Source organism: Arachis hypogaea, chromosome 4, assembly GCF_003086295.3.
Source record: "Arachis hypogaea cultivar Tifrunner chromosome 4, arahy.Tifrunner.gnm2.J5K5, whole genome shotgun sequence".
NCBI lineage: Eukaryota > Viridiplantae > Streptophyta > Magnoliopsida > Fabales > Fabaceae > Arachis > Arachis hypogaea.
The window spans coordinates 43,312,514-43,335,227 of record NC_092039.1 but is presented as its reverse complement, the minus strand read 5'-3'; the positions used below and the strand labels follow the sequence as shown (position 1 = coordinate 43,335,227).

Genomic DNA, 22,714 nt, shown 5'->3' with positions numbered 1-22,714 from the left:
CTGAAAAATTGGTTTTTACACAAAAAATTGGTTTTTACATGTAAAAATAGATTTTTACACAAAAATTAATATTTTTACATACAAAAATCCAAATTTTTAAACCTTTTTTTAATTGAATTTTTTTAATCTAATTTTTTTCTTTCTAAATAATATGAGAAACATTTGTAACTAATGAAATCCCTTCCATTGCTTTTGTTCCTTTTTCTTTCTTATCTCTTTTCAGCATTTTCTATAAATAATTTTTTCTGATATAAATAATTTTCTTTCTAAATGATACGAGTAATTTTTTCTTATCTCCTGCTTCACATCTCTCTCCTTTTCTCTCCCCCTCCTCTTCTCTCTTCTCTCTCTCTCTCTCTCCCCCTTCCCTCTCTTTCTCTTCCTCTCTCTCTCTCTCCCCTCTCTCCTCCCTCCCCTCTCTCTCCTCTTCTCTTCCTTTTCTCGCTCCTCCTCTCTTTTTTTCCCTCTCTCCCCCTCCTCTCTATCTATCTCTCTCTCCCCTCTTCTCCTCTTTCTCCCCTCCCCTTTAATCGATTAAAAATCGGTTTTTTTTTTAATTTGGTTTTGGTTAACCAATTCTAAAAAATATAGATATAATTTTTAAAATTGTTTTATTATATTAGTTAACCACAATGTGGTTATAATTTTTTAACCGGTTAACCACATTTTAGTTTTTCTATAAACACCCCTATCTGCAGCAGTCGCCCAATCCCAACATGTGTCCAAATACAGCTTTTTCCAGGTGCGCTCCTCACCGAGGAAAAAAAGAGCAACGTTAAAATCTGTAGCAATGGCCCAAAAAGAAACCTCACAATTGATAGGTGTTCGGTTTTACCCTTTTAAAATAAGCAAAGGCTCTCAATTTGCTATCGTCTGCCCAATTGAAGGATGGATTATCTTTGCTCTACAGCTTCTATTTTGTCAAATCTAGAAAATTCGAAAAAATTTAAAACCAGCAACTCTATTAAATTTTAGACAATAAATAACTAACAAAAAAATGAATAATTTTATATCATTGGATGAAATTTTATACCATTAAAAATATTATTAATGACTATTTAATGACTACAAATTACAAAATTGCTCGCCCTAATGAATAAAGCTATTTGCTTCCGGATCTAAACTTTTGTGTGAGAGAATCTTAGTAATAAATAAAGCTATTTGCTTCCGGATCTAAACTTTTGTGTTGTTGCTAAGCAGCTTCCATTTCGTCTTTTACACAGAAGAAAAAAAATTAATTAAATGAATTATATCCAGTTGGCTTCAGAAACCACAGTATTAAACACGACTCCGGTCAAACAAGTCAGATCACTGGATTTTTATTTTCAGTAGTAGTGTTTCCACTTCTACACAGTAAACAAGCTTGGAAAGCAAAAAAAAAAAAAAAAATGGCTATGCTTCTTATTATTCCGCTGTTAGTGCACTCCATCCTATTCACCATTTCAAGTAAGCACCTTTCTACTCCTTCTCACTGAATTTCCGATATGTGTTTTGTTCATTTATTATTGGAGCCGTGTGTTTTGTAGAGTGATTAACCCCTTTTTGATTTACTCCACGTGCAGGTGCAGTGTTCTCACCCCAGCCTGGGATCTGCTACGGCCAACTAGGCAACAACCTTCCACCGCCATGGAAGTCAGTGGAGCTCATAAAGTCCCTCAAAGCGAAGCGCGTCAAAATCTACGATGCCACGCCGGAGATTCTCCACGCGCTCAAAAACACCACCATTCAAGTCTCCATCATGGTCCCCAACGAGATCATCTTCAACGTCTCCACCAACAAGACATTTTCCGACCAGTGGGTTCGAAACAACGTAGTATCATTCTACCCACACACCCTCATCCGCTACCTGCTTGTCGGCAACGAAGTCATCAGTAGCACAAAGAATGACACGTGGCAGCACCTCGTCCCCGCAATGCGCAACATCAAGCGCTCCCTCAGATCCTTCCGCATCACCAAAGTCAAGGTGGGAACTCCATCTGCCATGGACGTTCTAGAATCCTCCTTCCCACCCTCAAACGGTGCGTTTCGCAAGGACATAGCTGCTCCCATAATGAAACCAATGCTCAAGTTTTTGGACCGCACCAAGTCCTTCTTCTTCCTTGATGTGTACCCGTTTTTCGCCTGGGCTTCGGATCCCACAAACATAAAGCTGGAATACGCGCTTTTCGAATCCAAGAACATAACCGTTAGTGATTCAGGTAAAATATCAAATTTAACATATTACTAATTTAAATGAATTAACCCATTCTACAAATTTTCTACTAAGTTTGAACGATCTTTCTATTTAAATATTGTTACGATTTGAAATATACATATAAATATATACTATACAATATTGAAATTTTCCAATTTCGTTGCAGGTACAGGTCTTGTTTACTCAAACCTCTTCGATCAGATGGTAGATGCTGTTTACTTCGCCATGAAGCGGATCGGGTATCCGAATATTCGGATCTTCATTGCGGAAACGGGTTGGCCAAATAAGGGGGACATTGACCAGATCGGAGCCAATATTTTCAATGCTGCTACTTACAATCGCAATTTCGTTAAGAAAGTAATGACTAAAACCCCGGTTGGGACCCCGGCGCGACCTGGTTGGGTTCTTCCATCTTTTATATTCGCGCTGTATAACGAGAACCAGAAACCAGGTCCGGGTACGGAGCGGCATTTCGGGTTGTTGTTCCCGAACGGGTCAATGGTTTACGATATTGATCTTTCGTGGAAGACGCCGGAGTCTGAGTTCCGGGCATTGCCGGCACCGGAGAACAATGCGCCGTACAAGGGGAAGATATGGTGCGTGGCGGTGCGTGGGGCAAACGAGACGGCGGTGGCGTCGGCATTGTCATACGCGTGCTCGCAGGGAAATAACACGTGTTACCCGATTCGAGCCGGGAAACGGTGTTTTAAACCCGATTCACTGTACTGGCATGCTAGCTACGCGTTTAGTTCATACTGGGCGCAGTTTAGGAAGACTGGTGGAACTTGTTACTTCGATGGGCTTGCCACGCAAACTACAAAGGATCCAAGTACGTGTTGTTCTTTTCTCTCTCTCTCTCTCTAAAATTCAGATATTAAATTACGGTATATAACTGTTGGCAAAGTATTTAATGGAGGTCTATATGAGGTTCCATATATCTAAAATATTTATGAATTTGTCCCCATCTTATTATTTTATTGGTAATAAAATTTTAAAAAATTTAATAACAACCTCATACATATATCTTGGCTGATTTTCGCACAACTGAAAACACTAAAATTGACCTTTAAACAAGCTCAACTAAACTTAACTACCAATTCCAATACCACCAACTTCATGCCAATCACAAGAATTTAAATTATATGCATTCAATTTACCATAATTAATAATTAGGGCTCATAAGTACACTAAAGCACAAAGATTTCAAGGTACCTTACCTTATCCGATAATATTAGAAGCAAAATCTAACAATGACCCAGTGTTATATTATCTCTAAACAATCAAAATAAAAAATCTACTTAATGACAAAATCCAAAATAAAAAAAGTACTAGGATAGAGAACTAGACAAGAAATTGAAAGTTCTTTATAACCTTGTTCCCATAGAATTGAAGAACTCAATAAGAGATTCGTGTAGCAACAAACCGCATGCAAATTAGAGCTTCGTAGCTCAAATTATAAGCTTGAAATGAATAGTGCAAGGGTTTCACTCTTCACTCTCCATCTCATCTCAGCTGCTGTTTGTGTGTTTAAGGTGGCATCTCATCTCAGCTGCTGTTTGTGTGTTTAAGGAGGCATGAATGAGCTGAAATGCTGTTAATGAAACTTTTATATGTTGAGATTGGGTTCAACTTGAGTCCGATTCAACCATTTAGTGTTTTTGGTTTATTTGGTTCAACTTTAGGCCAAACCCTTTAGAATTAGCGTCCAATTTTTAATTCTAAATATTTTTCTAATTTATTTTACAGTTTTTATTATTCTTACACAGTACCGAATAGACTTTAAATCGGTACTACCGACTAATTTATCAGTACATGTTTTTATGCAATTTTTCACAAAAAATTACATTTTCTCATTCGAAAAAATTCACTAAAGTCAAATTTTATTTTTAATATTTTTAATTAATATTTCTAAATTTTTGAACTTATTTAAGATAATTTAATTATTATTTCATTTTAATTAAAGGGGTAATTAAATTTTAATTCTTACAAAAAAAAAGCTATCAATAGAAACTAATGACATGGTGATTATTTTTACCAAAAATTCAGAGACAAGTTCAATTCACCAAAATCCAATAAACATTATTTTTCTATTATTGTTTTTTTCTAGCAAACTGAGAGTTTTTTAAGTCAATAATTCACATAATAGTTTTAACAAGCTTAATTTATAAGTAAACAAAACTCTGGTACCAGTACCGCCGCCAACCGTTCGTCAAAGATGAAGTCATGAAGGTAGATGATATCTCTGTTTTTTCTACTTTTAATTGTATAAGGTTAAAAGTTAATTTCTAAAAGTGTTGTGATTCAATAAATAAATACATCAAAATAAATTGGGTCAATTTTACAAATATTGTCAACAGTTCCATCAAATGGAGCTGGCATGGACAACTCCATCGAATACTTTGCCATAACTGTTAGTCTGTTTAGCTGTTTTAACTTATGCTTTGTGATTTCAATTTTACCAGGCTTTATTATTATTTGGTTTCTAGGTAGTAAGGTTAAAATATCTGACTAGGCAATTAATATTTTTTTTCAAACAATAATACATTTTTAACCAAAAGTTTTTCTTTTTACGTTTTAGAATTTTTTAAAAAAAAAATCATAAATCCTAAATCTTTGCCTAAATATTGAATGGATAAAGTATATTTTTTATAAAATTTTTGTAAAAGGTTTAAAAATATTTTTAACATTTGATTTATTTTAATTTTATTTCTAATGTTTAATGAAATTTGTAAATTAAACATGCAAAAAATTTTATATTGAACACATATTTTTTACCAATACATAGAATTTTTTAACTTGAAAACTATTTTTTTTTTTACTATAAGGACAATTTTTTTAAAATGAAACACACAAGAAAAACATAAAAAAAATTTGAAGAAAATAACTACACATAAGTATTTTTACAGCGAAACACATAAATTTTTTCAACTGAACATGAAAATTTTATTTTATTTGATTTTTGTTACCTAAATTATTTCTTTATCAATAATAGGTTTACCATTGTAATTATTTTTTAGTGAGAGTACATAAAAAAAAGGAAAAGGTACATAGTATATAAGGTGTAATAACTCAACAAATATTTTCTAAGGGAAATTTTTCATTCTCTCCAACAATGAGAAGAACCTATCTCTCTCCCTCTCTTAATCCCTTCTGATTCATCAAACCATCAACATCACAGCTTGAATAGCTTAGGGCATGAGATTTTGTTGACTTACTGCTTCACTTATCTTCATTGTTAATCATAAAAAAATCTTTATATTCTTCTTTCAAGTACCCTTGATGAAAAGAAATCATGGACATATCACATATTTCATAGTCTTTGTTCTCAATTTGATTGTTGATAAATTGGTAGAACACGTGCATGTATTACCTTCAATGAACTATCAAAACAAAATATCTGTTGGCAGGTATCCATGAATATTAAGCCTTTTAAAAAAATATATATAAACATAATAAAATTTAATACAATTCAACCAAATGTATTAAAATAACACAATTCCAACCTAAATTTAATATAATCAATATACATGTAATATTTATAACATACAAATTTAAAAAAAATGAAATAGAAATTTTTTTTACAAATGTTAGAAATGAATTAAAATTACATAACTATATATATACATATTTATTAGGCCATTTAAATAATAAATTCTTTGTGGGAATTTCATGGGTTCCCATGGAGTGGATTTCCATCCCTGTGGAGATTTTGCGGGTCAGCGTTAGTTTTCCATTGCGGATAAGTGGGGGGTATAGGTTTTTTGGCCATCCTCATTTGAGACTTTAGAGCACCCAAAGAAAAATGCAATAAAAGAAGAATCAGTAGCAGAACGTATGTGATTCATGTGATAGGAATGATTTAAGATTAAGGGATTAATCTGATTTTGTAGGATTTAATTACTAAAAAAATTTATTCATGTAGCACTGTTATTCTCAAGAAATGTTTGTTTTGTTTGAGTTTTTTTTTTTTTTGGTGACTTAAATTTTTTTTGGTGACTGTTTGAGTTTTTATTTGAAAAGATAAAATTAAATAGAAATTACTGTAAAATATGAAACCCGCATTTGCATTTAACCTCTAATAATAGGTGGTTAAAACTAGACCACTTTAAAATTTTAATAGATTAAAATGACCTAACCATGGAGATGAATATGTATTGGGATAAAAAATCTTAGTGATTTATTTTATTTGTCACATTTAGCCAACATTAATCTCGTTTTCCATCTTTATCTCTAATTTGAAGTAAGTTTAAGAAAAAGAACAAGTACAAAATTAATTGTATTAATAGAAGTTTTTATTTTTTGTTTTTGAAGATATTTTATGTAGTTATGTAATTTTCTATTATTATATCTTTTAACCGGTGTAATTTGAATAAGTCAGGTATGTCCTTTTATAAATAGGATAACAATTTTATATAAAATGTTTCAACCTTTTAAAAATAAAATGAAACTCTATTCCGAATGTTCCCCTCTAATAGAATGTTTTCATATTTGTAGGTTACGGATCTTGCAAGTTCCCAAGTGTAACACTATGAAGGAGTCAACACAAGAAAATGAAGATATCATTACTACACCATTTAATAACTACTACTAGGAACTTATTATTCCACCATTTTGATATCCGTTTAATTGCTTTCATTTCATTAATATTTTGTTCCTCCTCTCGGCAGCAATATGTGCCCACCACTCCACCGGGGAGGAATTCACACTAAGCAATGAGCTCAATAATTTATAGCCATGATTTGACACCACGTTGTTTAGAATAAGTAGTCACGAGCTATTATAATGTTCTTGTTCACTTTTTGGCTTTTTGCATTACTAGCATTGTTGCAAAAGAATTTATTTGTTTTGCATAGTTGAAAAAGGGATGTGTCTAAAATATTCAGGTTTAAAAATGGGACATCAACATTCCAATTAAATTCAAATTACATGTAACTTAATAAAGTATTATTTTTATTCTCAACATTTAGATTAAGTCTCAAATAACATATAATTTATGGATGTTCTTACTATTACTGAGCAGGCAGATTGGCCCAAATAAATATTTTAGGATAAAACACTTTTATAAACTAGAAGTAACCTAATATTACATAAATCACTCAAAACAAAAAACATTATATGGATACTTTTAAGCATATATATATATCAATTTGATTTACATATTAATAAATCGAATTAATGTGTATCGAATTATATGGAGCACTGCATTTAAATATAAATAGAATTCGTATAATTCCAATAAGCTATTATGACACTAGATTCGATTTACTATTGCACAACATATATATAGTAAATCGAATCATAATTGTTTTATCCAATATTTTTTATTTTGAAAAAGATTTAAAAATATTGTTATCAAAATTTTAAGGTGTCATTCTGCTTTCTTTTATTTTTGGAATCCAAGTGTAATAATATATTAAGGTATGTCTAAAATGAGCTCAACAATATGTGTTTATTGAATGAGCCACACTTATATAGATCATTAGATTTTATTAGATAAAAATCAAAGACTAATATAAAAAGAAGAGCATTGATGAACTCTAATAAATATAGAATATTCTAATACATAAATAAATATTTTAAATGAAAATATTTTAATACACAATATTTTAAACGGCAACAAAATCTTTTATTCTTAAATAATTAAATATAAAATATATGAGTATTTTTTATTTATTAAAATTAATTATTATGCAAAATTTTTTATAATATTAAAAAATTATATTAAAATAATATTTTAAAATGTAACATAAAAATATAAAATAACTAAAATTTTATTTTGTATTAATTGACAAATAGTTAGATTATTATATTCAAAATTTATTAACTAACTACTTTTATTAAAGATATTATTATATAATATAAATTTTTATAAAAATATTTTAAAAATATAATTTATTTAAAATATTATATATAATACATAAAAATATTAACTTTTTTATTTTTCTTAATTTTTTTAGAAAACAGAATAAATAATATAATTTTAAATACATACCTAAATAAAAAAATTAATATTTTTATGTATTATATATAACTTTTTAAATAAATTTTACTCATACAAATATATAAAATAAAAAATTATATTATATAATAATATATTTAACAAAGTAATTAGTTAATAAATTTTAAATATAATAATCTAATTATTTGTCAAGTAATATAAAATAAACTTTAATTATTTTGTATTTTTATGTTATAATTTAAAATATCATTTTACTATTATAAAATAAAATTTGCATAATAGTTAATCTTAATGAATAAAAAAATTTATATTTTTTGTATTTATTTATTTTAAATTTTTTAAAACAAAAATTTTTTATCTTTATATAATAAAATATGTGATAATCTTCTTAATATATATATATATATATATATATATATATATATATGGGGTGACAAAACGGGTCGAATCCGTCGGGTCGACCTGCCAAACCTGTTAAAAAGGGTGGGTTGAATTAGAATTTGAAACTTGTCAAATTAAAAAATTTGCCAAATTATGTATATATGTTTCAATTATGTGACTTTATTTATTTTGTTTCTGTTGATAAATATTATTTTGAACAATTTTATTGAAGTTAAAAATTAAAAAAAAATAGTAAAAAAATTATATTATAATTTGACTATTTTTATTTGTATTTAATTTTTTAATTATTATTTTTTAGTTAATTTTAATTAATTTTATTTTTCAAAAAAAATAATAAAATCAAACGGGCTAGCCCGCTGACCCGCCAATCCGCCATAAAGCGGGGTGGGATAGCATTTTAAACCCACTTTAGTGGAAGGGCAAACCGGACTGTCCCATTTATAGTGCAGGCCTAGGCGGGGCGGGGAGAGTTGGGCGGACCGGCTCGCTTTACCACTCCTAATATATATACTATCTATTAATTTTTTATATATTAAATAATTATGATCGTATAATAACATTGAAATCAGAAAATATATTAACAGTAAAATAATTTAAAATATCATTTTAGAGATATTCTCCACGTACAAGCGTTTTTTTATACAAGTCTTTACAAGTGTACCTTCTTCTTTTTCTTGCGCACGTTCTTCTTCTTATTCCTCTTCTTCTTCTTTTTTTTTCGTTTCTTGCTTTCTCTTTCTCCTTCTTCAACTATTACTGCACATTTTTATTGTGCCTTCTTCTTCTTCTTGCTGCACCTTCTTCTTCCTCTTTCTCTTCTTCTTCTTCTTCTTTTCTTTCGTTTCTTGCCTTCTCTTTCTCCTTCTTCAACCGTTAGTGCACATTTTCACTGCACCTTCTTCTTCTTGGTGCACGTTTTTCTTCCTCTTCTTGGTGCACGTTTTTCTTCCTCTTCTTCTTCTTCTTTTCTTTCGTTTCTTGCATTCTCTTTCTCCATTTTTATTTACGTGCTTTTCTCTCTGTTTTCTTTCTTTGTGATTCTCGATTTTCATTATTTTTTGACATCAAGCTCTGAAATCATTTTTGAAAAAGAAGAAGCAGCAGAAGATGAGGAGGAGAAAGAGAAAGAGTTTTGAATTATGCATAAGGCGTACTTCAACGAATTTTGGGTGTATTTCTTAAATCCTTTGGGTGTAGTTTTTATAATCCTTTGGGTGTATTTCTGTAATTCTTGGGTGTATTTCTATAATCGTTTGGGTGAATTCCTGTAACTGTTTGGGTGTATTCCTGTAATCCTTTGGGTATATTTCTGTAATCGTTTGGGTGTATTTCTGAAGTTCCATTATCTTCAAATTTGGCAAGAAACTCGTTTTCATAGAGGAAGAAGAAGAAGAGTCATTTATAATGCATGGTGAGTAACGCGCTTTGGAAACAGGAAGTGGTTGAATAACGTGCGTTTATTTACTCTTAAATGTGGGAGTGTAATGCGTGTTTTTTGTTAGGATTGTACCAACTTGTAAGACTTGTAAGTCAAAAAGACTTGTATGTGTAGCAGGCCTCATCATTTTAATATAATTTTTTAATATTATAAAAAAAATTTTGTGGGTTTGACAAATATTTTTAATTTTACAGGTTTTAAATTCTAACCCAATCCACCTTTTTAGCAAGTTTGGCAAATCAGCTCGACGAATTCAACCCGTTTTGCCATCCCTATATATATATATATATATATATATATATATATATATATATATATATATATATATATATATATATATATATATATATATGAAGATTACCACATATTTTATTATATAAAATAAATAAATATAAAAGGATATAAGTTTTTTTATTCATTAATATTAATTATTATACAAATTTTTTTATAATATTAAAATGACAACATAAAATATAAAATAATTAAAATTTATTTTATATTACTTGACAAATAATTGAATTATTATATTTAAAATTTATTAACTAATAAATTTGTTAAATATATTATTATATAATATAATTTTTTATTTTATATATTTGTAAAAGTAAAATTTATTTAAAAGATTATATATAATACATAAAAATATTAACCTTTTATTTAGGTATGTATTTAAAATTATATTATTTATTCTATTTTTTTAAAAAATTAAGAAAAATAAAAAATTATATTATATAATAAAATCTTTAATAAAAGTAGTTTATTAATTAATTTTAAATATAATAATTTAATTATTTGTCAATTAATATAAAATAAAATTTTAATTATTTTATATTTTTATGTTACAGTTTAAAATATTATTTTAATATAATTTTTTAATATTATAAAAAATTTTGCATAATAATTAATTTTAATAAATAAAAAATACTCATATATTTTATATTTATATATTTTATATTTAATTATTTAAGAATAAAAGATTTTGTTGCTATTTAAAATATTGTGTATTAAGTATTGCCATTTAAAATATTTATTTATGTATTAGGGTATTCTATATTTGTTAGAGTCCATCAATGTTCTTTTTTTATATTAGCCTTTGATTTTCATCTAATAAAATTTAATAGTCTATATAAGTGTGGCTCATTTAATAAACACGTAATTGTTGAGTTCATTTTGAGATAATACTCAATTTGGTCCCTGAACTTACACGCGAGTCTCAATTTAGTCCTTGAGGTTTCAATTGCTTCTATTTAGTCCCCGAAGTTTATAAACATGCCTCATATTAGTCCCTGAGACCATTTTTAGTATAAAAACGTTAATAGAGCGCTGTTATAGACTATCACATGTCACGTTAAAACTTGTAAAATGATGCAATTTTGGTTTTGATATTTAAATAGCTCAAAAACGACTTTGTATTACTTATTTTGTTAGGTAAAATTTTAATAAACACCATTTAGGATGTTGTTTTTGGGTTATTTGAGTACCAAAACCAAAACGACATCATTTTACAAAGTTTAGTGTGACATCTGGCTGTCACGACAGTGTTCCATTAACGTTTGTACGTTGAAACTTGTTTCAAGGACTAACATGAGTTATGTTCACAAAGTTTAGAGACCAAATAGAGGCAATTGAAACTTTAAGGACTAAATTGAGACTTGCGTGTAAATTCAGGGACCAAATTGAGTATTATCTCGTTCATTCTAGACATATCCAATATATTATAAAAAAAAAATAATATTGTAACTTTATTATCCTTGACCTTAATAAATATCCTTCAGTATTTATGTTAATAAGAAGCATCATTATTAGGTAACATCACCATGATAGTATTTCTAAAAGGTATTTATATTAATCTAATCCCAACATGTGAGCTCTTCATTTGTCCAATATAATACAGTTTTTTTCTCTTTAATAAGTAGCCAATAAATTTACTCGTCCAGATTGTGTTAATAGTTACTTTAAATTAAATTTTCTTTAATACAACTATATTAGCATAAAGAACTCAGTCTAGCCACAAAATGTGAGCGTGAATCTTGATTTATCCATACACATCTAATGCAAAGTTCACGACAGACATGAAAAAACTACTGGAGTAAATTGATGACAATTTTTAATGGCAAAAAAATATTTTGACGTATTGATAATCTAAAACTCTAAACAAATATTTTTTTAAATCTTAAACTTTAAACCTTAAAAATCATAATTCCATTAAGGAAAAAATTACTACTTAAGCAGTGTCAACCCGTATGGAGTTAGGTAGTATTTGTTTAGTGTTTCTGTTTATCAAAAATATGGACACAAAAATATGTGTGTTATTTATTTTGTGAGACACAAAAAAAAAAAAAAAAACACAGCTACATATAAAAGTACATAAAATACGTATATTTTGTGTTTTTTTTAAATCATAAGACACGAATTTTTATCCTGAGACATAAATTAAACTAAAATTTTAGATAAATTTATCATTAATATTTTTTTGAAAATTCTAGATTTATCCAAATCCTTTGCCCTTCTCTTTTCTTCTGTCAGTGCCTTAACCCCCTTCTTCTTCTTTCCAGATCTTCTTCCTTCTTTCTTTCTTTCTTTCTTTCATTTTTTTTCTTCTTCTTCTCTCTCTTAGAAGTCAGACCACTGTCTCGCCTCCGACCTTTCTCAATCTCCTTACCGCCATTGCTAGCCGCATCCCTCACTTAGAATTCCGTCGATTTAACCTCTGCTCTCACCATTGTGTTATCTTTCTTCTGCCTCTTGCCTCTGCGCTTCAGCATCTCGCCGTGCCTCCTTCCCTCCTTGTCACGGATCTCACCGCATCGCCCCCTCCCTCACCGTTTCGGACTCGCCGTCAATGTGAGTGCTGCAAGTGCCCATTGTTCTATCTATTTCAACGTTACTTCAAGGGTTTTTTCTTTTTTAGATAATAATATTTGAACACAGATTTGGTTATTTGAGTTTAGTTTGACTGTTAAATTTTGTTCTATCTTCTTGTGCTTCTTTATTTTTAAATTTTTTTAGAATATATAACGTAAATCTTGTCTAGTTATGGGATTATGTAGATAAATGTTCTGGTTTTGCAATTAATTTTATTATGTAGATCAGATGAATATTCTGTGTTCATTTTTTTTTGCTGTCAATTTCTATTGCTCCTCCATCAAGAACAGTTGCTTCTGCTCTTCCTTCTCTCTCGAAGGGTTCGGGTTACGGGGAGTCCAGATCCATCGTCATCCAGATTCGCCGGCGGCTTTAAGCTTCGACGGTTCTTCCCTCCACATCCTCTCTCTGGCAACGTCGTTCATCCTTTTCAGAAAGAACATCTCTGATTTTTTTCTCTTCTATTATCCCTTTATTAAAAAAATTAGTAATAGAGAAGAATGATGGGGATAAAATTGATATTTTAGTAAAATTTTGAGTTGTATATTCTGTTGTGTCTAAGTTACCAAACAAGATAAAAAATTGAGTATCTTTTATGTCTATATACTCATGTTAATTTGTGTCTATATCTTTATTATTTTAAAACATCACAGTATACTTTACTTTGAGCATTTCTATTATACCATACTTTTACTATAGAGATAAACACCAAAGTGGTCCCTGAGATTCACAAAATGCACCGATTTAGTCCCTGACTTCCCAATTGCACTAATTAAGTCCTGCAGATTGAAAAAAATGCATCATCGTGGTCCCCTTAAAATTTTCCGTTCAGATTCCTTGCCAGCGGGAGTAACGTGGCTAAAGAGTGCCATGCTGGACTGTGTAACGGTTGGTTGATGTGGCAAATGAAACTTTATGCACCAATGTGGTCCCTAATCCCTTTTTAAACCCTAACTCAGAAGTAGCGCAGCACATGTTCTTCTTCTTCTTCTTCTTCTTCTTCTTCTTCTTCTTCTTCTTCTTCTTCTTCTTCCCTGCTCATTCTCGTACCCATTGCTTTGCTGGTTAGAGGATGGTTGGACGTGCAGATGAAGGAGAGGGAAGTTCTATGCGATCAATGGTGGACGAAATTGTGATTCCCTTTTTTTTTTGTAATTGGATTTATACTCTGAGGGCATTGTTTATTTCCTTCACAATCTCGTTCAACTAACCAGCAAGTGTACTGGGTCGTCCAAGTAATAACCTTACGTGAGTAAGGGTCGAATCCACAGAGATTGTTGGTATGAAGCAAGCTATGGTCACCTTGTAAATCTCAGTCAGGCAAATTAAACATTATTTATGGGTTTGAGGATAGGAATAATAAAAAGAAATAAATAATAAAAGGGATAGAACACTTATGCAGATTCATTAGTAGAGGTATCTTTTAAGTATATACAGCTGCTGCATGGCTCAAGGACGCCTGCTCTTCCATTGCTTCTACTCAATCCTTCTTACTCCTTTCCATGGCAAGCTTTGTATTGGGGTTCACCATCAACTGTGGCTACTTTCATTCCTCACGGGGAAATAACCTGTGCGGCTGTCACTCGCACAGCTAACCAGTCTGGAGGCATCACCCATGGCTGATGGCTACATCCCATCCTCGCAGTGAAAACTATGCTAACGCACTCTGTCACAGTACGGCTAATCACCGGTTGGTTCCCGCTCCTACTGGAATAGAATCCCTCTTTTGCGTCTGTCACCAACGCCCAGCAGGTTAAAGTTTGAAGCACGTCACGGTCACTCATGATCGGAATCCTACTCGGAACACCACAGACAAGGTTGGACTTTCCGGACTCCCAGGATCCTACTCGGAACACCACAGACAAGGTTGGACTTTCCGGATCCAGATGAATGCCGCCAACTATCTAACTTATACCACGAAGATTCTGTTGGGGAATCTAAGAGATATGCATTCAAGCTCTGTTGCATGTAGAACGTAAGTGGTTGTCAATCACGCGCGTTCATAATTGAGAATGATAATGAGGGTAATCTGACTCATCACATTCATCATGTTCTTGGGTACGAATGAATATCTTGGAATAAGAATAAAAGAGAATTGAATAAAAGAAGATAGAATTTCATTAATACTTGAGGTACAGCAGAGCTCCACACCCTTAATCTATGGTGTGCAGAAACTCCACCGTTGAAAATACATAAGCAAAAGGTTCAGGCATGGCCGAATGGCCAGCCCTCTCCATGATCAAGTGACCGAATAATGAAAGACTTAAAGTGGTCAAAAGATGTCTAATACAATAGATAAATGTCCTATATATACTAGACTAGCTTCTAGGGTTTACATGAGTAAGTCATTGATGCATAAATCCACTTCCGGGGCCCACTTGGTGTGTGCTTGGGCTGAGCTTGATGAATTCACGTGTAGAGGCATTTCTTGGCGTCAAACTTCAGGTTATGGCGTGTTTTGGGCGTTCAACTCCGGATCATGACGTTTTTCTGGCGTTTTACTCCAGACAGCAGCGTGTACTTGGCGTTCAACGCCAAGTTACGTCGTCATTCTTCGAATAAAGTATGGACTATTATATATTGCTGGAAAGCTCTGGATGTCTACTTTCCAACGCCGTTGAGAGCGCGCCAATTGGAGTTCTGTAGCTCCAGAAAATCCATTTCGAGTGCAGGGAGGTCAGAATCCAACAGCATCAGCAGTCCTTTTGTTAGCCTTCTTCAGAGTTTTGCTCAAATCCCTCAATTTCAGTCAGAATTTACCTGAAATCACAGAAAAACACACAAACTCATAGTAAAGTCCAGAAATGTGAATTTAACATAAAAACTAATGAAAACATCCCTAAAAGTAGCTCAAACTTACTAAAAACTATATGAAAACAATGCCAAAAAGCGTATAAATTATCCGCTCATCACAACACCAAACTTAAATTGTTGCTTGTCCCCAAGCAACTGAAAATCAAACAGGATAAAAAGAAGAGAATATACTATAAAGTCCAAAATATCAATGAATATTAATTTAATTAGATGAGCGGGACTTGTAGCTTTTTGCTTCTGAACAGTTTTGGCATCTCACTTTTTCCTTTGAAGTTTAGAGTGATTGGCTTCTCTAGGAACTTAGAATTTCAGATAGTGTTATTGACTTTCCTAGTTAGGCATGTTGATTCTTGAACACAGCTACTTTATGAGTCTTGGCTGTGGCCCTAAGCACTTTGTCTTCCAGTATTACCACCGGATACACAAATGCCACAGACACATAACTGGGTGAACCTTTTCAGATTGTGACTCAGCTTTGCTAAAGTCCCCAGTTAGTGGTGTCCAGAGCTCTTAAGCACACTCTTTTGCTTTGGATCACGACTTTAACCACTCAGTCTCAAGCTTTTCACTTGGACCTTCATGACACAAGCACATGGTTAGGGACAACTTGATTTAGCCGCTTAGGCCTGGATTTTATTTCCTTGGGCCCTCCTATCCATTGATGCTCAAAGCCTTGGATCCTTGCTACCCTTGCCTTTTGGTTTTAAGGGCTATTGGCTTTTTCTGCTTGCTTTTTCTTTCTATTTTATTTTTTTTTTCGCCACTTTTTTTTTCTGCTTTTTCTTGCTTCAAGAATCAATTCATGAATTTTTCAGTTCATCAATAACATTTCTCTTTGTTCATCATTCTTTCAAGAGCCAACAATTTTAACACTCATAAACAACAAGATCAAAAAATATGCACTGTTCAAGCATTCATTCAGAAAACAAAAATTATTGCCACCACATCAATATAATTAAATTAAATTCACTAATAATTTCGAAAATTATGTACTTCTTGTTCTTTTGAATTAAAACATTTTTCTTTTAAGAGGGGTGAAAGACTAATGGATTTTATTCATAGCTTTAAGGCCTGGTTACACACTAATGATCATGAAGTAGAGACACAAAAACATAGATAAACATAACACTTAAAAACCGAAAACAGAAAGAAAATAAAGAACAAGGAATGAATCCACCTCTAGTGGCGTCTTCTTCTTGAAGGACCAATGATGTTCTTCAACTCTTCTATGTCCCTTCCTTGCCTTTGTTGCTCCTCCCTCATTGCTCTTTGATCTTCTCTTATTTCTTGTAGAGTGAGGGCGTGTTCATGGTGTTCCACCCTTAGTTGTTCAACATTATGACTCAAGTCTTCTAAAGAGGTGCTAAGTTGCTCCCAATAGTTGTTGGGAGGAAAGTGCATTCCTTGAGGTATTTGTTGATGATGAACTTCCTCATGTTCTTCTTGAGGGCCGTGAAGAACTTCTCTTGTTTGCTCCATCCTTTTCTTGGTGATGGGCTTGTCTTCTTCAATGGAGACATCTCCATCTATGATAACTCCGGCTGAATAACATAGATGGCATATGAGGTGGGGGAAGGCTAGCCGTGCCATGTATGAAGGCTTGTCAGCTATTTTGTAGAGTTCATTGGCTATGACTTCATGAACCTCTACTTCCTCTCCAATCATGATGCTATGAATCATGATGGCCCGATCCACAGTAACTTCAGATCGGTTGCTTGTAGGGATGATGGATCTTTGGATGAACTCCAACCATCCTCTAGCTATAGGCTTGAGGTCCAGTCTTCTTAGTTGGACCGGTTTGCCTTTGGAGTCTACTCTCCATTGGGCGCCTTCCACACAAATGTCCATTAGGACTTGGTCCAACCTTTGATTGAAGTTGACCCTTCTTGTGTAGGGGCGTTTATCACCTTGCATCATGGGTAGATGAAACGCCAATCTCACATTTTCCGGACTGAAATCTAAGTATTTCCCCCGAACCATTGTGAGATAGTTCTTTGGATTCGGGTTCATACTTTGATCATGGTTCCTAGTGATCCATGCATTAGCATAGAACTCTTGAACCATCAATATTCCGACTTGTTGCATGGGGTTGGTTATGACTTCCCACCCTCTTCTTTGGATCTCATGTCGGATTTCCGGATACTCATTCTTTTTGAGCTTGAAGGGGACCTCGGGGATCACCTTCTTCTTTGCCACAACATCATAGAAGTGGTCTTGGTGGCTCTTGGAGATGAATCTCTCCTTCTCCCATGATTCGGAAGTGGAAGCTTTTGCCTTCCCTTTTCCTTTTCTTGAGGAAACTCCGGTCTTGGGTGCCATTGATGGTGAATGAAAAATAAAAAGCTTAGGCTTTTTACCACACCAAACTTAAAATTTTGCTCGTCCTCGAGCAAAGAAGAAAAGAAGAGTAGAAGAAGAAGAAGAGAATTTGAGTAGAGAGGGAGAAGAGGGGTTCGGCTATAGGAGAGAAGAAGGGGTTTGTGTTGTGTGAAAATGAAGAAGAAAGGAGAGGTATTTATAGGGAGAGGGGAGTTGGGTTTCGGCCATTTTGGGTGGGAAAGGGTGGGAAATTGAATTTGAATGTAATGGAGGTAGGTGGGATTTATGGGGAAAAGGAGGTTGATGTGAATGGTGAATGGGGTAATTGGGAAGAGGAATTGATGTGATTGGTGAAGGTTTTTGGGAAGGGTGACATTGAAAATGAGATTGGGATTAGGAGAGTGTGAATAGGATTAAAAGAAAAGGTAGGTGGGGATCCTGTGGGGTCCACAGATCCTGAGGTGGGGATCCTGTGGGGTCCACAGAACCTGAGGTGGGAATCCTGTGGGGTCCACAGATCCTGAGGTGAAAAGAAATACCATTCCTTCACCCTATAGGCGTGTAAATTGCCTTCATGCACCATTCTGGCGTTCAAACGCCCATTGGTGCATGTTCTGGGCGTTAAACGCCCATGTGATGCTTGATTCTGGCGTTGAACGCCAGTTTCAAGCTTGTTTCTGGCGTTCAGCGCCAGATTGTCCTCTGCGTGCGCATCCTGGCGTTAAACGCCAGGATGTTGCTTGTTTTGGGCGTTCAGCGCCAGGAAGATGCTCTGTTCTGGCGTTGAACGCCCGCCAGATGCATCTTCTGGGCGCTGAACGCCGGCCCGTGCGTCCTCCAGGGTGAAAAATTTTTTTCTTCTGTTTTTGACTCTGTTTTTAATTTTTTTTGATTTTTTCGTGACTCCTCATGATCATGTACCTAATTAAACACAAAAATAACAAAGAAACAAAATAAAATAAAATTAGATAAATAAAATTGGGTTGCCTCCCAACAAGCGCTTCTTTAATGTCAATAGCTTGACAGTGGCTCTCATGGAGCCACAGAGCAATCAAGTCAATGTTGTCTAGTCCCAACACCAAACTTAGAGTTTGGATATGGGGCTTGAACACCAAACTTAGAGTTTGGTTGTGGCTTCACAACACCAAACTTAGAGTTTGACTGTGTGGGCTCTTCTTGACCTTGAACTGAGAGAAGCTCTTCATGCTTACTCTCTTTTGTCACAGAGGGATGGCCATGTGCTTGAAACACAAGGTATTCCCCATTTAATTGAAGGACTAGCTCTCCTCTGTTGACATCTATCACAGCTTCTGCTGTGGCTAGGAAAGGTCTTCCTAGGATGATGCATTCATCATCTTTCTTCCTAGTATCTAGGACTATGAAATCAGCAGGGATGTAAAAGTTTTCAACTTTTATAAGCACGTCCTCTACTATCCCATGAGCTTGTCTTATGGATTTATCTGCCAATTGTAATGAGAACAAGGCAGGTTGTACCTCAATGATTCTTAGCTTCTCCATTACAGAGAGTGGCATAAGGTTTATCCCTGACCTAAGATCACACAGAGCTTTTTCAAAGCTCATGGTGCCAATAGTGCAAGGTATTAAGAACTTGCCAGGATCTTGTTTCTTTTGAGGTAGAGTTTCCTGAATCCAAGTTTCTAATTCATTAATGAGCAAGGGAGGTTTACTTTCCAAAGTCTCATTACCAAACAGCTTGGCATTCAGTTTCATGATAGCTCCTAGATATTGAGCAACTTGCTCACTAGTCACATCTTCATCCTCCTCAGAGGATGAATAATAGTCAGAGCTCATGAATGGCAGAAGGAGATTTAGTGGAATCTCTATGGTCTCTGTGTGAGCCTCAGATTCCTCAGGATCCTTATTAGGAAGCTCCTTCTTGCTTGGAGGACGTCCCAGGAGTTCTTTCTCACTAGGATTTTCGTCCTCCTCCTCCTTTGTGCTTTCGGCCATGTTGACTAAGTCAATGGCTTTGCACTCTCCTTTTGGATTCTCTTCTGTATTACTTGGGAGAATACTGGGAGGAGTTTCAATAACTTTCTTACTCAGCTGGCCTACTTGTGCCTCCAAATTTCTAATGGAGGATCTTGTTTCATTCATGAAACTGAAGGTGGCCTTTGACAGATCAGAGACTATATTAGCTAAATTAGAATTATTTTGTTCAGAGTTCTCTGTCTGTTGCTGAGAAGATGATGGATATGGCTTACTATTATTCAGCCTATTGCGTCCACCATTGTTAAAACCTTGTTGAGGTTTTTGTTGATCCTTCCAGGAGAAATTTGGATGATTTCTCCATGATGGGTTATAGGTATTTCCATATGGTTCACCCAGATAATTAACCTCTGCCATGGCAGGGTTCTCAGGATCATAAGCTTCTTCAGAAGCTACCTCTCTAGTACTGTTGGATGCATGTTGCAATCCATTCAGATTTTGAGAGATCATGTTGACCTGTTGAGTCAACACTTTGTTCTGAGCCAGTATGGCATTCAGAGCATCAATTTCAAGAACTCCCTTCTTCTGAGGGACCCCATTATTCACGGAATTCCTCTCAGAGGTATACATGAACTGGTTGTTTGCAACCATGTCAATGAGTTCTTGAGCCTCTTCAGGCGTTTTCTTCAGGTGAATAGATCCACCTGCAGAATGGTCCAGTGACATTTTCGAAAATTCAGAGAGACCATAATAGAATATATCTAATAGGGTCCATTCTGAAAACATGTCAGATGGACATCTCTTGGTCAGCTGCTTGTATCTTTCCCAAGCTTCATAGAGAGATTCACCATCTTTTTGTTTGAAAGTTTGAACATCCACTCTCAGCTTGCTCAGCTTTTGAGGAGGAAAGAATTTATCTAAGAAGGCAGTGACCAGCTTATCCCAGGAGTCCAGGCTATCCTTAGGTTGTGAATCCAACCATATTCTAGCTCTGTCTCTTACAGTAAAAGGGAAAAGCATGAGTCTGTAGACTTCAGGATCAACTCCATTCGTCTTTACAGTATCACAGACTTGCAAGAATTCAGTTAAGAACTGATAAGGATCTTCAGATGGAAGTCCATAAAACTTGCAGTTTTGTTGCATCAAAGCAACTAGTTGAGGCTTAAGCTCAAAGTTATTGGCTCCAATGGCAGGAATGGAGATGCTTCTTCCATCAAATTTGGATGTTGGCTTTGTGAAGTCACCAAGCATTCTCCTTGCATTATTATTATTATTATTTTCGGCCATCTCCTTCTCTTGTTCGAAAATTTCTGAAAGGTTGCTTCTGGATTGTTGTAATTTAGCTTCTCTTAATTTTCTCTTCAGAGTCCTTTCAGGTTCTGGATCAACTTCAACAAGAGTGCCCTTTTCCTTGTTCCTGCTCATAAGAAAGAGAAGAAAACAAGAAAAGAAAAAGGAATCCTCTATGTCACAGTATAGAGATTCCCTCAGGTTAGTAGAAGAAGAAAGAGGTAGAAGAATGAAGAAGGATGAAGAAGAATTCGGATGAAGAGAGGTGAAGAGAAGTGTTAGTAGTTAAATAATTAAATAGAATAAGAGAAGAGAAAGAAATTTTCGAAAATAATTTTGAAAAAATGGTTAGTGATTTTCGAAAATTAAAGATGAGATGAGATTAAAATTAGAATTTAAAATAATTAAAAAGAATTTTTGAAAAAGAGGGGGAGAATTTTCGAAAATTTAGAGAGGGAAAAGTAGTTAGGTGGTTTTGAAAAAGATAAGAAACAAACAAGGAGTTAGTTAGTTGATTGAAAAAGATTTGAAATCAAATTTTGAAAAAGATAAGAAGATAGGAGGTTAGATAAGATATTTTGAAATCAAATTTTGAAAAAGATAAAATTTTTGAAAAAGATAAGATAAAAGATAAAAAGATATATTTGAAAAAGATATTTGAAAAAAAAGATTTAATTTTTAAAAATTACTTAACTAACAAGAAACTACAAGATAAGATTCTAGAATTTAAAGATTGAACCTTTCTTAACAAGAAAGTAACAAACTTCAAATTTTTGAACCAATCACATTAATTGTTAGCTAATTTTCGAAAATTTGATAAAAAGATAAGAAAAAGATTTTGAAAATATTTTGAAAAATATTTTTGAAATTTTCGAAAATGCTAAAAAAATGAAAAAGATATGATTTTTGAAAAAGATTTTGAAAAGATAAGATTTTTAAAATTGAAATTTTGACTTGACTTGTAAGAAACAACTAATTTTTAAAAATTTTTGACCAAGTCAACCCAAAATTTCGAAATTTTAGAGGAAAATAAGGAAAAGATATTTTTGATTTTTAAATATTGAATGAAAAACACAAAAATGACCCAAAACATGAAAATTTTGGATCAAGACACAAGATGCATGCAAGAATGCTATGAATGTCAAGATGAACACCAAGAACACTATGAAGATCATGATGAACATCAAGAACATAATTTTGAAAAATTTTTGATGCAAAGAAAACATGCAAGACACCAAACTTAGAAATCTTTAATGCATGAAAATTATGAATGCAAAAATGCACATGAAAAACAACAAAAGACACAAAACAAGAAATCATCAAGATCAAACAAGAGGACTTGTCAAGAACAACTTGAAGATCATGAAGAACACTATGAATGCATGAATTTTCGAAAACAATGCAAGAAAAATTTTAAAAGCATGCACTTGACACCAAACTTAAAAATTAACACAAGACTCAAACAAGAAACACAAAATATTTT

General features: G+C 33.2%; 1 protein-coding gene across 1 annotated transcript; it reads left to right on the top strand.

Moving 5' to 3' along the window:
- The first annotated feature begins 810 nt into the window (after positions 1-810).
- Positions 811-6,989, top strand: LOC112796727 (probable glucan endo-1,3-beta-glucosidase A6). Its single transcript, XM_025839310.3, has 4 exons — positions 811-1,446; positions 1,563-2,198; positions 2,361-3,023; positions 6,689-6,989. The coding sequence occupies exons 1-4, from the start codon at positions 1,389-1,391 to the stop codon at positions 6,724-6,726; spliced, it is 1,395 nt and encodes a 464-aa protein (XP_025695095.1). The 5' UTR covers positions 811-1,388; the 3' UTR covers positions 6,727-6,989.
- Positions 6,990-22,714: the final 15,725 nt, after the last annotated feature.